This window comes from Aythya marila (assembly GCF_965140915.1).
Source record: "Aythya marila genome assembly, chromosome: 1".
NCBI lineage: Eukaryota > Metazoa > Chordata > Aves > Anseriformes > Anatidae > Aythya > Aythya marila.
Window position 1 is genome coordinate 5992214 of NC_139042.1, and position 15779 is coordinate 6007992.

At 45.2% G+C, this 15779-nt stretch overlaps 1 protein-coding gene across 4 annotated transcripts; it reads left to right on the top strand.

Annotated features, from left to right (window-relative positions):
- Positions 1–293: 293 nt before the first annotated feature.
- HIKESHI (heat shock protein nuclear import factor hikeshi) lies at positions 294–8526 on the top strand. 4 transcript variants are annotated; one of them, XM_082753811.1, is made up of 6 exons: positions 324–445; positions 957–1065; positions 1368–1550; positions 5506–5657; positions 6459–6577; positions 8295–8526. In XM_082753811.1, exons 1-6 carry the CDS (start codon positions 416–418, stop codon positions 8347–8349), a joined length of 648 nt encoding a protein of 215 aa, XP_082609937.1. In that variant the 5' UTR covers positions 324–415; the 3' UTR covers positions 8350–8526. The 4 variants fall into 4 exon arrangements, with proteins under 4 accessions (XP_082609934.1, XP_082609937.1, XP_082609935.1 ...); XM_082753808.1 differs by lacking the exon at positions 957–1065 and having other exon boundaries at positions 294–445; positions 1313–1550; XM_082753809.1 differs by lacking the exon at positions 324–445 and having other exon boundaries at positions 1313–1550.
- The last annotated feature ends 7253 nt before the right edge of the window (positions 8527–15779 follow it).

The window sequence follows — 15779 nt, forward strand, 5'->3', positions numbered from 1 at the left end:
GGCAAGAAGTTGTGATTTTGGGTGTCTTCAAGATGCATTTTTCTTTGAATTTGTGTGACTTTCTTGAGCGTAGGTAATCGTGTAACTGGTTTTTGAGCACTGGGGCAGGTAACATCAAGGCGATGTGTAAAAATAATCCCCTTTTCCAACCCCAAAAATCCCCTTGGTGCAGCAGTGCGAACTACACCTCCCATCATGCCCCGCGCCGCCCTGCCTCGCGCCTTAGCGCCCTGCGCGCGCGGGGCACCCTGGGACTTGTAGTCCTCGCTCCGCCCCCCACACACCACCTCCGCCACCACCGCGCTCCGGAAGCGATCGGGGGCTGCTGAGGGGGCGCGGAGATTTCCGGGGGCAGCCGCCGATGGAGGCTGGGGAGCTGCCGAGAGCCTGAGGGGGGCCGGGGGCCGCCGCCGCCATGTTCGGCTGCCTGGTGGCGGGCAGGCTGGTGAGGAGCTGCAGCCGGGCCCCGGGTTCCTCAGAGCCGAGTTGGGGGCGTGAAAGAAGTGTTTTAAGGCCAGGGAGAGCGCTGGTCCCAAAGCTTGGGGCTCCTGGGGTGGGGATGATGGGGGTGGGTGTTGTGCTCTGGCATTGAGCCAGCAGGGTGCTGAAGGTTTATTGTGTCTGAAAGGAAGTGTGGGGAGCTGGGGGGGTGGCGCTTCTCGCAGGTAATTAGGGATGGGGATAGAGGGAATGGCCTCAAGTTGTGCCAGGGGAGGTTCAGGTTGGAAATGAGGAGACATTTCTGCTCAGAATGAGCAGTCAAACACTGGGACGGGTTGCCCAGGGAGGTGGTGGAGTCACCATCCCTGGGGGTGTTCAAGGAAAGCTTGGATGTGGTGCTTGGGGACATGGTTTAGTGGGTGACATTGGTGGTAGGGGGCTGGTCGGACCAGATGATCTGGGAGGGCTTTTCCAACCTTAATAATCCTATGGTTCTGTGATTCCTGTGTGAACAGGTTTCCGTGCTGCTGGGGTTGTGCCAGCCTGGTGCTCAGCAGCCACTGCTCATAGCCTTGGCAGCCTCTCCTGCACCCTATTTTCCGCCTACGCGCATGGGGAGCGAAGGTATTCGGATCCTGTAGGCCTGGGTAGGATTGTGTTCAGTGTAGGTGGAACAAGACTTGTCCCTTTTTAGTATTTTTTTTTTTCAGTTCTACTGATGTGTTTGACTTTTATCTGGCTATTTAGGTTAGTATGTTTCTCATTTTTTTTGTTGTATTCCACCCTAGGCATATTTCTGTAAAGGGAAATTCATAGTTACACTCAAAGATGGGAAACACAGCAATGCTAACAACAGTTTTGTTCCTTATAGGTACAAGCAGCTCCTCAACAAGTGGCCGAAGACAAATTTGTATTTGATTTACCAGACTATGAAAACATCAACCATGTAGTAGTGTTCATGCTGGGAACTATTCCTTTTCCGGAAGGCATGGGTGGATCTGTCTATTTTTGTTACCCGGACCAGAGTGGGATGGCAGTGTGGCAACTGCTGGGCTTTGTCACTAACGAGAAGCCAAGTGCAATCTTCAAAATTTCTGGCCTGAAGTCTGGTAAGTAGAGAAAAACAGCAGTCAGTGAAATGGGAGTGTTACTGCGTGCATGAGGGGGTAAATGTTAGGCTGTTTTTTATCAAAATGTTGCTTGAAAAGGCAGATCTGTTTCCAGGTAGTGTCTAGCAGATGTGGTACTAGAAGCATCGGATGAGTTTTGTGGAAGTCTGGCTATACGTTTATGTTCCTAGTGAGATTTCTCACTTGTTTTATCTTGGATGCAATTGCCATGTCTTCCACTGCTTCTGCACAACCTGAATAAAAATGAGCCCGGACTTTCCTTAGCATGGTGTTTAGGCATTGGGCTAGATATTATTGGAATACTTTCTTTTTGCTACTACTGTTTAGCAGCTGTATTCTTTGTAGCACAGGGAAAGGAGCTGTAAAGAGCCAGGTGTGACATGGTGACTTCAGAAAGCTGGTTGCTTCAGGTGCTGTGTACCGCGTAATTGCCCAACAGAGGGTATCGGCAGTGGCAATTAGGCTCCCAGATGTTTTAGTGGTTCTGAAATATAGCTGAGACAGAGAAGTCTGACTCTTAAGAGTCAGAGAAGGCTGGTGCTACTTGAATTGTATTTATATTATTTTTTTCCTAAATAATAGTGGGATTATTGTCATGCATATTGTAGAAGTAATGAGGCACTCCCATAGCATAGCTTCCTCTCCCTAAAGGAAAGCTGGATGGCAGTCAATCAGCTTAAAGCTTTTTTGTGGCAAAGGCCTACCCATCTTTTGTCAGTTCCATTGTAGTTCACAGCCTTAACATATAGATGTTTCCAGATGCTCTTGCAGACCAGTGCCTTTTTGCCCTAATTTCCAAGAAAGAAGTATCTTGCTTTCTTTTGGGTGGTGGTGGGAACGGGAGACCTGTCTCCTTGTGACCTTGCTTGTTCTTTGAACTGTTTTTTCTCTGTCTCAGCATCTCAGTTGTATCAGTCAGCACAGGACCAGGCGTGAGGATGATCTCCATGGCATGGGGTGATGGTGGCTGTGCTTGCTGTGCCCACCTGTCCTGGTGTTGCCTGCGGCTCATCTCGGACCACAGAGGCAGCCTGAGCTGCACAGCCGTAATTTCCGTGATAATGAAGGGTTGTGCAATGGACTGGAAAGGGGAAACCAGAGCGAGTGATTAGAGAGAGAGGAGTCAGAGAGGCATTGCTGCCTGCTGAAATCTGCATTTGGCTGTCTCAGGCAGACTTTCTGAGCCTGGTGGCGATAGCCAGCGTGTGTCTGTGAAATGGGGGAGGAGGCCAAATGTCAACGGCATGCCCTTCAGCACGCAGGCAGCGTGCCTGCACGTCTCCTGATTTAGAGTGCCTTTTTTTTACTGGTAGGTAGTGGAGCTGTTCCACAGAGAGGCTGAATAAAGGTGAACTGGAGTTTTATCCTCTCCATAAGGCGTGTGAAGGGATTATGTTTGTAGCTTGGTTATTTGGGCTCCAACTTAATCCATTGTTGAGTGCGGGTGGAACAAATTTGTGTCTCTGATTGTGTCCCCAAATGGCCAGTACTGGGTCCAGCGTTGTTTGATCACCAATGTTGTTGTTTCCTCACCAGGCATCTGCGTCTGTTCAGCCTGGAGAGCTTCAGTTTGAGCTGCAGCAGTAGTACTTTTTCACTCTCTAATGTCTCTGGCATTCCTAGTGAAATTGCTGTGAGCTTTATCACTTGACACAAGGAATTGTGCACAGTTCTCAAGCTGTGACTAGAGAGAGCAAGCTTTTTTCTTGGGATCCTGCTGCCCTTGCACAGCATGCCTTCAGAGCCATTGTAGGTTCTGCTGGGTTTTGACTCAAAAGTTGTGTTCAGGTTGCTCTGGAAACCTGTTTGGGAATACCACTGCTGCTCGCTGGTTCTTTGTCACCTTGAACTTCTGGAAGTGTTGAGGTATAAAGAGCAAGAGCATCTCCAGCCTCTGCTGTGGATAAAATGCTTCCCCTTATACGGGAATTATATTAACAAGAGGGATAAATGTTCCAGGAAACCTTTCCTATTACAGACCTTATGTACTGTGCATCATGTAGTGATGTATGCAGTTCTGTTTTCTGCTCACAGACGTGACATTTCACACAGTGTCTACGTCTGAGGCATGCAGATGGGTGAGGTTTTTGACATCCTTGTGCTGAAAGGTATCAGGGGCTCAGCATCTTGACTCAAGCTCAGATAAAGGGAAATAAAGGATCAAAAAAATAATTTAACAGGTTGCAATTTCTCTGCTGTGATGTAGTTTGTTGGGGAATAGAGAATGTGAGTGTGAAAACTGGGTTAGTATTTCAGTTCCCATTAACACGGTGTTCTCTGCATCTGTAAGGTTTGGAAGGCTAACTGCAAGGGCCAGGCATTCGAAATGTGGAGTGTAAGTGTAAGGGTGGCAGAGGATGCTTTTCTCTCCAAAATGGACAAAATATATGGATATATTGTATTATTTAGATCAGGGGTGTCTTTCTAAAGTAGTGATACATTCTGAGTGAGCTGCTTGTTACTTGAGCATCTTATCTTTTTATTGTAACATCTTCAGCTGAGAAACTTACAAGATGTTAAATTTCTACCAGCTTTATTGCTGTGGGGATTCTTTAATAATGAACTTGAGCATGATGTTTGTTTATTTGATAGCTTTTCTATTATATTCTTGAAACTTCTATACGTTTTACAAGCAAGCAGCTGCCCACAGCAGGGGTTGAGCTCATACAGCAGTGGCATTTCCCAGAGGAGCAAATTAATAGCACTTAAGAAGACAATCTCTGTTCTTACCAGCCTTGTGTTAAAGTCACATTTGAAGAGAAGAGGGAGTGCTTTGCTTGTGAATATCGCGTTGGATCCCAGTCCTGGGGTCAGGGTGAGGAGTGACACACACCTGGCTCAGCTGAAAGAGGTGCTGGGCTCTGGCTGTGCTTTCTGCACAGGTTGGGCGCCAGCTTCTTCCTGGCAGTGCCTTGTGCTTCCACAGAGTAACGGGCAAGTCTGAGATCTGTGGACAGCTCTTGGTTAGCTTCCTACTGCTGGTAGGAGAGCAGAGAGGGCTGCTGAAACACCACTTAGGTGTTAAAAGGATACTTTTCCCACTGGGGTTACTCTAACTGAGTGAAAATAGATGAATAAAAAATCAATACTCCACCTAATAGCATTGTGAGCCCCTAGACCTTTTCCCTTTATTTTCATGTATGGATGCTGCTGAAGAGGGATGGGTGATCAGAGCCTCTTGTCTCTAGCTGCCTGTCATTGTTTGCAGAGCCCCTAGGTGGAGCTGGGGCTGAAAGTGCTGATTAACAACAAGGTGAGAAGGGTCAGGAGTGATAGTAGGAGCTTGGATGGTGCTTGTGTGAGTGGAATGCAATTTGGGGGTGTTCTTCTACCTGGTTCATGTTTTTTTTATGCATCTTTTGCAAAGTCAGAGGTGTTCCGTGGTTATTTCTTTGAACTTTGCTGCCGTTGGTGGTCTGATGAGGCATGGGGCTGCCCAGCTCTCCACAGGGATAGCTCCAAGTCAGTGATGCTGAAGGTTTTTCAGTGCACGGGCAGGTTCACAAGCACCTGGTTTGAAGGAGTGAATCAAACAACTCTTCAGCACTGCTTTGTGTTCCTATTTTTCTGTAATCATTGTGATGTGCATTAAAGGACTGGTTCCTATAAAGAAAGGTGCTATTGTCTTTTACTCACAGATCATAATTTCTGTTTAAGCAATTGCCTTCACAAGTAGCTTTAAAAATATTTATTTTTTTAGAGGCTTCCTTAAGATCTGCTGGTTTTTTACAAATGTACCTGTCACACCTTTTCCTCTGTTGTGCATATACGTGCTTGTGCAAGTGTTCGGGCTGTGCTTTCTGTATCCCTGTGACAGGGAGATGGATCCCACACCTCCCACCAGAGACCTCGTACAGAAGAAACGTGGTGATTTAAGTAACACTGTCTTCAAATGCATGTCAAGTGTAACCCGTGCTGTTTGTGGCCCTTTCAGGGAAGGGAAGCCAACACCCCTTTGGTGCCATGAACCTCCCACAGACGCCAACTGTGGCCCAGATTGGAATCTCGGTGGAACTGCTGGAAAACCTGGCGCAGCAGACTCCTGTTGCAAGTGCTGCTGTGTCATCAGTAGACTCGTTCACAGAGGTATGGTGGACATCCTGCTTTCAAAATCGTCTGTGGTAGCAAAGCCTTCAAAATTGATCTTCTGAAGAAATAATTATTTAAAAATATAAAGCTGCCGTGGGTGGTTATGGGACTGCAACCCACCTAATTGTTGTCAGATCATCTGGAATTTTTGAGGTGACTTTTTCTTGTGCTAGAAAACATCTAGTACTCCTCTGCTGCAGAGAATCAGGTTTTGTATGTTCAGTGGAACTGGGCCAGCAGATTATAGTATACATGTACTATTGTAAAAAAACATCATAGAATCATAGAAGCCTTCCTGGTGGAAGCTGAAGGAAGTTTCCCTGTTGCTGAGTCTGGCAGTGAGTTGTAACGTAATGAGGCTGATTGTTAAACCACTTGAATAGCCTGCAGCAACCAGTGGCTTGCCATGAGCTGGACTTTCCAGCTTTAATGTGGTTTGCAGTTCTGATGGTTTAATTTGAAGGAGGGGGCCAGTACTGCATCACCTATTTGTCACAAAAAGAAAATGTTCGTCCTGGAGCTCCTTATCCAGCTGGATGAAATTGGCCAGGGAGGACTCTAGTGAAGACTTTCAAAATGATTTCTGAACACTAGGTGGATCTGAGGGCAAAACTGAGAGTTAGGATGTTGTGATCTTTTTAAAACTGACTTCCTGGCCTTCATGTATGGACCTTCCTGCTGCATTTTAGATAGCAGTGCTAGTTCTGCTTCATGTGGAGTTGCATATCTGCTAAAATTTTGCACAAAAATACAAACTGAACAAAAAAACTTACTTAGGATGTCTCTTTTCTGTTTCAGTTCACTCAGAAGATGTTGGATAACTTCTATAATTTTGCTTCCTCCTTTGCCGTTACTCAGGCACAGATGACGCCAAATCCTTCTGAAGCTTTCATTCCTGCAAATGTAGTTCTGAAATGGTATGGAAATGATCTGTAGTGTCCAGTGTTTTTGTTTTTTGTTTTTTTTTTTTTCTAGGCACCAAAAGAGCTGATTCCTAGGTATTACTGCCATGCCATCCAGGGAGATGATGCAGAAAAGTCTGTTACTGATTCACTGTTGGTTACCTAAAGTACACAGGCATTCTGTCCACTGTTTATATTTATTTGTCAGTGTCTTCATATATCTTTCTAATTTTTTTTTTTCCCCTGTGAGCTTAGTTGTTTCTAGAAATATCACCCTTGATGTATGTGGGGTCACAGGATGTTGCTGATTCTGCAAGTGCTTCTTGAGTCATGGAGAGACAGAACGCTGATGCCTGTCAGTTTGTTCTTTAGGGCTTTTTTTATGCTTGTTATCTTGGACGTAGCTCCAGCATAGTTATATTGCTTAAGAATATGGAAGGGATGGAGAAATCATATTCCTAGTTGACCTGCTTCTGCCACCAGGATGAAAAAGTTTCTGAGTTGTTTCCCAGGGACTGGTTTAAGAGAGGGTTTTTAGCAGGAATAGCCCACGTGGTCTGGAGGTAAACTGCGAACTGCAGACAGCCCTGTAGGATGTTTGAAAAATTCTTTCTAATATTTTATCCGTTAGCCCTCTTTAGCCTCAACAGTATTAACCGAAGCCCTTTTTCTAAACAGTATTTTGGGCTTTCTGGACAGTTTGATCATTAGTGCAGGTCAGTACGAGTCTGTGAGCAGTTACTGTAAGCATTACGTTTCCTTTGGGAGTGTAATTTGATGCAGATCTCTCCTAAATAGAAGGTAACTTGGCACTCCGTGAACATACGTGGGTGTAAAGTGGGAGAAACCACAGGGAAGAGAGGCTAAAGAAAGAGGGTTATGGCTGGTCGTGCCCTGGGTAACGCTGAATTTAGTTTTGTTTGTTCCAAACAGTGAAGTGAGGCATAACTCTGATAAAGCAAACACATTTATCTGCTAACTTGATTACAATCAAGTGGGGAATTGGTTCTGTTCATATGTTTGTTGTCATAACGCATTTAATTATAGCTTCTAAAATGGAGAGCATCTTAGGTCTGCAGTGGACTGGCTGCAATGGAAATCAATTCATTTAGCTTAGAAATATATATTGATAAGCCTTTTTCTTTGTTTTTTAATTTGAGTGGGTTTAAAACATTCCAGAGTTTCTTCTCTCATTTGAATTGGGTTAAGAATTTTCAGATGTAGAAGTTTTTGTTGTCTTTATTTCATTGGTTGTAGCTTGGGATATCTTTCGGCTTGCATTTGTGAAGATTGAAAGGGGTTTCTAGCTTTTGCAGCTCAAATACTGCAGGTTGCTGGTTTTTTGTTGTGGTTTTTTTTTTTTGGGTTTGTTTGTTGTTTTTTTTTTTTGAGGAAGTCACAAAAATTGTGTGCTTTCCATGTTTTTCAGTGCTCTAAGTTAATTGTGGATTCGAACATCAGTTGTCATTTGCATGTTTTTCCTGGTAAGAAAAGTGAAATTTGGAAAGGATATGTGCATGACATAACCATGCGTTAGTTATTTTTCTTCATTAGATTTTGCTCTACAGTTACTGTGTATAATGAATGTGGAAGCTGGAATTATTTGGCAAGAGGAAAAATAACGGGGACTACTTTCTCTCAAAATTTCTGTTAGAATTGTAAGGCAAATCAGTTACATTATTTGTGTTATTTTTTGAAGGCATTTTAAAACGCTTTGATTTTTTTTTTCTAGGTATGAGAACTTCCAGAGACGCCTGACACAGAACCCCCTCTTCTGGAAAACATAAGCTTATAAATCATGTCATTTGAAGTACTCTCTAACCAGTGCTATCGGAAATATACAGCAGTTAACTTCACTGAAGAATTCTGAGGGGAGGAAAAAAAAACGATTAGTCTGAATAGACAAACTTGTAACTTTTATATTACTCTTGAAAATTATTTAAAATTAAAATCTGTGAAAACTACTTGCCTGTGCGTTTTTTAATGGAAGCACTGAGAGGAAAATGTAGAACATATTTCTTCCTCCACACAACTGTCAAGGTGTGAGAGAGGGGACACTGGTGTTTACTACAAAAGAAGACATAGGGCTTTTGAAATGACCAAGTACAATTGGTGGGTGACTGGAGATGGTCATAATTCCTTACAGTGGGTTCCGGGTACTGCCTTTGTGTGCATCATCACATTCTCTGCTGCTGGCTTGTCCCACTTCCTCGAGGAGAAGCCACTGTAGAGCTCTCTGAGGGAAACATTTGTACTGCTGAGCTGGAGCTCACAGTCTTGTTCCAGGCTTGCAGCTGAGTCTCACAGCCTACACAAGTTCCACAAATGCTTTATTGTATGGAAATATCATAGTGCAGAGGTGTGGAATTCAATTTTCCAATACCCTGTTACAGGTTTCTACCTTACTATGAGACCCTCGGGTAGTGGATGTTCGTGATGGACTCGCATACCAGTCCTTGGAGATACCAATGGTGAATGAAGTAAATGTGTCTGTGGGTGAGAGGAAGCCTCTGCTCATTGAGCAGTCTGTGTTCTTTCTCCAGGCTCTGAGGAAGGGAATTACTGATTCACAGAATGCTTTGGGTTGGAAGGGACCTTAAAGATCATCTAATTCCAACCCCCTGCCATGGGCAGGGACACCTCCCACCAGACCAGGTTGCCCAAAGCCCCATCCAGCCTGGCCTTGAACACCTCCAGGGATGGGGCATCCACAGCTTCTCTGGGCAGCCTGGGCCAGGGCCTCACCAAATAATGCTCCCCATGGCCCAAAGTGCTCCTTGGAGGGGGCTTTGGGGATAGAGCAGCTCCCAAAAATGGCCAGTTCAAGTCAAAGCCAGCCAGAGCTGGCAGGGGAGGTGGCAGCCCTCTTATGACAGGTGACAGCGGGGGTGGTTGTGACCTCAGGGTTTGTGCTGCCCAACCCTGCTGCTCTTGTGAGAGCTTTTGTCTTGGTCTGCTTTGTGGCCTGAAGGAGGAGGGAGGCAGTGGGGTAGCATCAAATGGCTGTTCTCTCTAGGGTGTAACAGCACAAGAGAAATATCTTTGAGTTTTCAGGTCCAGGTGTTAACCTGAACTAAGGGTATGGCAGCCATGGCTTTGTTTTCCTGGTCCTGGAAAGGGGAGAAGAAGGCATCTGACTGGAAGGCATCTGAAAGAGCCTTGTTTCCAACGCTCTCGTGTCTCACAACCAAAGGTAGGAGCATCTGGAGCTGTTCCCTAAGAGTTTTTATAGCAATGTTCAAGTACAACAACTGTGGTCAGCCTCGGGGCTGAGTGGTGTGCAGGTCTGGTGGCAGATCTCACCACCATGTGGACACTAGGGCAGCCCTGGTGTCTGCCTTCTGCCCTGAGCTCTGGGCCTGGTCTCTAGCAGGCTTCGAAGATGCTGGGCACAGGTTCTGGCTGACCTGGGCTCCTGTTTGGTTAAAGGAATCAGAGCTTTGTGGGTGGAAGCCTAGGGGCTCTCTGACAAGAGATCAAAAGTGGCCATAGCACATGAGAAACCTGTGTGTGTGTGTCCCCGAGTGCCAAGCACTTGCTGTTTTATTTTAACACCAGGCCTGCCTTTGGGGCCTCCAGGAGTTTTCTGGGCTTAAATCTTGGCTTTCATTTTCTCTGCAGAGATCGTGCAAATTTGGGATCAGGCATCTCTTGACGTTCAGCGGCAGCTGGCAGTGGGCAAGGTGATCTTTATGCCTGCTCTCTCCCCTCATACTCTGATAATTTTTGTAGCCTGATTTCCCCTCCCCTGCCAAAGTCACTGAATGCCATTAATGTTATCTAATTGCACTCCCTTTAACTTCTTTGATGTTGTTTTTCTGCTTTAAAATGCAGCTCACAATTTTGCCCCAAAATCAATTTTTTCTGTATATTTACAGGAAAAATAAAGTCCAGCAGATTCAACTGATCCGTACTGTCAGTCTCTGCTCCACACTGCTGGAGTGGAAAGACCACCTTGATCGCCCAATCCATTCAGGATTTACCAGAAATGTCAGAAACCCTTGCTCAAGGGTTGGAAACCCTCTAACTGAATGATGTTCACACTACTTTTGCTTCAAATCCTTATGTCTTTTTTTTTTTTTTTTTTTTTTTTTTTTTTTTTTTTTTCCCTCTTTTGCTTTTTAGCGTGTCAGGATAGTTGGACTGGGGACATTTGCTGTTCTTATGCAAGAGCTGCATGTGGGAAGGAATGACTGTTTGCTCGTTCGCAGGCCTGTATTTCAGCTGTCCAGCACTGCCAGAAAGATTCTTAATCTGACCTATGCCAACAGAATTATTCCTGGTAAGAAGATCAGGTAAAATCTTCTTTCCCTCTGAAATAGATGTGGGGTGTCCTCCAATGCAATGGCTGATAGCCCCAAAACCTGCCACACTTGCTCATAAATCTATGCTATTTTAGGGTAATCTGATTAATTTTCAGAACATCTGAGCAGCTTTTCTGTTTTTCTTCTTCACTGGAAGCATTTGATGGGCATGGCAACTGAGGGTGGGCAGGGTCAGTGGCCTTAGTATGGCACCTGAAGCCCACTGCATTGCCTGAGGGCCTGGGAGCTGATTGCAATTAGCATCCTAGCTCTACATGATCATGTTCCTCTTGTGTTGCACAGCAGATTCTGCACCAGTTTTCCTATTGGACTACACCATGATAGCCCTGGAGACATCAAAACCCCTGGATGCTGTGAGGAACTGTCTAAACGAGACCGTGATGTATCTGTCTCGCTGCATCGCGAGTGAACTGAATATTGATTTTGTTTTCCGGGACATGGGCATCCTTTCTGTCAAGCACATGGAAGTCCAAATGAGGTTTTATGAAAAATTTCTTCTCAGCCTGGACACAACGGGAAACATTAAGGAAGTTCTTGGCAACGTAAGTCTTACTGTTCTGGCAGTGCTACGTGTGGGATTTCAGGCTGAGACTCAAGGCCCTGTCAAACTGATGTCCCCTGGTGTGCCATGAGCTGTCTGGCCACTTGGCTTAGACATTGTGTACAACATAAAAGGTGCTCTTCAGATTTCTTCTTATATAATCAGTTGTCTTGATGAAATATAAGGCACAAAAGATGGCTGTGTTGGATCACACCAAGGTGGCTGAGGTTGGAAGGGACCTCTGGAGGTCATCTGGTCCAAGCTCCCTGCTCAAGCAGGAGCACCTAGAGCAGGTTGCCCAGAACCATGTCCAGGTGGCTCCGTGTCCCATCCCTGAAGGCTTAGGGGAAAGGGTACGAGAACATGGCAAGTTAATGGTGGTAGCTGTGGCTAGCAACATGTTCATCACCTTGGAATCATCTCACCTCTCTCTGTCCCTGTTGCAGAGGAAGAAAGGGATAACGAGTTGGGTCATTTCCCAGGAAGAACCTGGAGTTCTTGACATCCTCACCAAACCCGACATCCTGTTTCCCAGGTGAGGGTTTTCTGTCACCTTTGACTGATGATGTGAGCAGCCTCTCAACTCATGACAGGCAGCACTGCATTACTAGGATTTTTCTGCTGCTCATGAGGTTATTGAGAAGGAGTAACTCAGCACACTCTGTGCTTACTGCTGGTTGGGTTGAAAGACGTATGTCTTCACTTGAAGTAATGTAGAGAAGTGATTGCTTTTTACATTGCCATCAGTCATGCAAAATAATCAGTCATTAGACAGAATTTGTGGAGCATAGCAAAGAGTGTAGGCAAACTTTAAAATGTTTCATACATTCTACACTCTATAGGATTCTACATGATGGAAGTCAGCATTCAAACATGTTTGCAAAATTCCCGTGCCTTTTGTGAGATTTAAGCAAGCAAAGTATATCTTTGTCACCTTTAATTGTGAAAACATTTAGTAAGGTGGATGTCGGTCCTTTACAAATTCTTTATAGCCATTTTCACTTGTGTATGGGTCCATGAGAACGCACAAGAGCTAAAAGTCACTGTTTTTACACTGTGTTCGTGTCCATGCACTCATGAAATACATGCGATCTGTACCCAGATAACTGTTAAGCTGTTATGGGGGAGAAATGCATTTTTTTGCAATCAGTTGTACCACAGGAGGGCTTTTCCTTTCTGCCGGTTGAGCTAAACAGCACTGACAGAAAGGACAGAGGTGAGGGGAAGTGAAATGTTTCCCCCACCTCCCCAAAGAGGAGGGCAATCCTGTGGGCTGCTGCCTTTCTGTGCTCCCCCCAGGAGATGGAGAAGCTCGCTGTGGTGTGGCATTCACAGAGTCCTGACAGCTTCTGCCCCGGGGAAGGAGAAGAAAGCAGAGGCAGAGAATAATACACGCAGGACCCAGGTACTGCAGGCATTTCAAAATGTGTTGGAAAGTAGCCTGTCTTTGCAGGGAAGCTGAATTTTGATGCTATCAGTTACCACTGGTGCCTAGGAGGTGACCGTTGTCTCTCAGCTTGGCAACTCCCAACCAGGAGAAAGAAGTTCTCAACCCAAACTAGGGGATGGGAAGAGCACCTTGCTGGGCTGAGGACACGTTGATCATCCTGGATTAAATGGGATGTCTTTATCAGGAACATAAATTCTGCCCCAGAGATGGCTTCAGCCAGTTGTGCCCAGCCATCCTGTAGGGGGAGAGCTCCGGGTCACGTTCACCAGATCTAGATTAGCTTGGTGAGAAATGCTGCTGTGCAGCCTGCCATGTTTTTCCAAATTCATTTACATAACTAAGAATTAGGACTTGATCCCCAATGAAAATAAAAATGAAAATAAAAGTTTATTTTGGCTTCAGTGGCTGAGGAAAAGCCTGTAAGGACTTCTTTATCAAGTAAAGTCAACCTTAGGGCTGACTCTTCTAAGAACAGTGTTAATGCCAATGAGAATGCTCAATGATATTTCCTGTGTTCATCTCACCTGAAATGGGCTCTTTCTTTCCATAATAGCTGAAAACCCAACCAGAGACTCACAAGAAAGGGCATGAGCTGAACCTGGGGGCCACAAGAGGAAGACAGAAGACAGACAAGTCCCAGGAAGGCAGTGGAAGAGCTGCTTTTGAGAAGTAAAACCAATTCCATCCCAGGTAACCTAGCTGGCAAAGCTCAGAGCTGTTTCCCAAAAGTCTTGTGAGAGACCCAAACCCTCAGATACGTCTCTGCTCAACCAGAGAGGTAGTTTGAAGATTCATTTCTAGGCTGCCCATCTGGGAAGCAGCAATGAGGGCAGTTAACGAGGCCCAGGCTGAGCTGTCTGTCAGAGTGGGTCAGCTGGGCAACCCACTAAATCCTGCTGTAGGATTTGGCAGGCTTTGTTGTGCAGATGCCACACGTAGCTGACAATGTCACGGGCAGTTTTGGAAGATGGAGAGGCCAAATGGGAACTGGAGCGTCATTAAGTTGTGACAGCACTGAAAGCTGCATGGTGCTGGCTTCTCAGGTTCTCACCTTACAGGGAAGTGTCTGCCTGGTGTGGAAGTAAAATAATTAACACCTCACAGGCTTCTGCAGGCCTCACTAGTTAAGAAATGCATGCCAGCATGACCTAACAGACCTCTGGCCCAGCACAATTTAATTAACAAAAGCATGAGAGAATTTGTGTGGAGGATTTCTGTGTTTTTTTCGAGGGAAAAAACACAGAACTTCCTCCAGCTGATTGTCCAGAGCCTTCCTATATGTTGTACTCTGTGTTACTGCTCCCTCATATAATTTTCTATAGTCCTACTCATGTGGTTTAGTGAAGAATGAGTTGTGGAACCTAAAGGAACACCAACTGGAGCAGCCTCATTTTGGCAGTTTGTAGTATCAGAGGAGATCACGGTGGTGTTCTGTCTTCTCCTGCAGCTGGAGTAACAAGCTGCTTCTGTTCTGACCAGGTCAGTGCTGCTTTCTGGTCTCTCCATGACGGGGGGGGGGGCTTTTTATCATTTGGGCTTTGGAAAGCCAGGCTAGACCAAGTGGGCAGGATGGCCAAATCCATCCCTCATGAGCTTTATGACCGCTGTAGTTTCCAAGTATACTTCTCTTGCCCTGGCTCCAGTCTTCAAGGCTGTAAATGAACCTGTGGGCATTTTGGATAATGCATCAGTGTGTATTAAAGCACTCTCGCCCTCGTACATTCAGCCAGATCTCATCTCTGAGCTCAGAGAATGCAGTACACACATGAGACCATCACTGTAAATTACTTTTCTTTCCAAACTGCTGAAGAAGAGAAACTTGCAGAAGAAATATTCCACCCCCTTTCAAGCTGTATCACAGAGGTGGCCTTCAAAACACCTGTGGAAGTACAAACTCACTTGCAGCTAAGGGTTGCTTATTTGGACTGCCAAGCTGCTGAAGCATAAATGCTTTTTCTTGCTTACCTGTGATGAGTATGAGTAGGGAGAGGTACTCCTGCATTTCACTGGCTGTCCAAGATCTGAAGCTATGACCAGTTTAGGATGCTCAGGGAATCTTTATCATTCTCGTTCCTGCTGAAAGCCTGTGTATGCATCCTAAGTTTGGCATGAACACTGCAGGTGAGTAAAAAAGGACTCTTGTCCTCCTTTGAAGTCCGATGGGGGTGTGGGACACTCACAGCCCCGTCCCCTTTTGTGGGGGCTCTCTGTCCTTTGAAGTACAGTGTCAGAAACTATCCCAACAGATTTGCATTTTGTTTTCAAGAGAGATAATAAGGTAGGGTTTACAGTACAACAGAGACATATTTCTTCAGCCTAAATGAGGAACAAAATAAACCTATTACTGCATTTTCCCCTGTCAGGCTGAATTGTTGTGGTGTCTTCTTTGTGCCTTTCAGAGGAAGGAAGATCCTGTAGATGGAATTAGACTTTGTACTGTCTTCATGATAAACAGTCAAACGCTTGTTCAATATAAACTATATCTATACTGTATGTATCTGTAGATTAGATGCTCATCTCCCAACAACTTTTTTTTGACCTCAACACAGTGTTTTTACATGAGAGAACAGAGTATATAGAAATAGTTTGGGGACAAGCCACAGGAGAAATGGATACAATACATATACAAATCTATTTTGCCACTAGGAGTTCAGGCCCACTACACAGAAAACCTTTTAAAACAAAGAAAGTCTGCTATCATTAGACATTGAGGCTAAACATACCCCTTTCATCCCTTCATAAAAGAAAAAAAAAATCTCTTTAGAGATGCTCAGTGTGCAGCAGTTGAAGAAAACATTAGCTTCCAAACTTCACTGTACTTTTTAGAAAGAAAAGACCTCTCTGACCCTTGCAGCCTCCTGAAACAGGTTCCTAGCTACACAGAACCTGCCACAGAGGCAG

Coding starts and splice junctions, on each gene's coding strand:
- HIKESHI (XM_082753811.1), top strand. CDS start 416: ATGTTCGGCTGCCTGGTGGCGGGCAGGCTG. Junction 446..956: donor GCCTGGTGGCGGGCAGGCTG/GTGAGGAGCTGC, acceptor CTGTGTGAACAG/GTTTCCGTGCTGCTGGGGTT. Junction 1,066..1,367: donor TACGCGCATGGGGAGCGAAG/GTATTCGGATCC, acceptor TTGATTTACCAG/ACTATGAAAACATCAACCAT.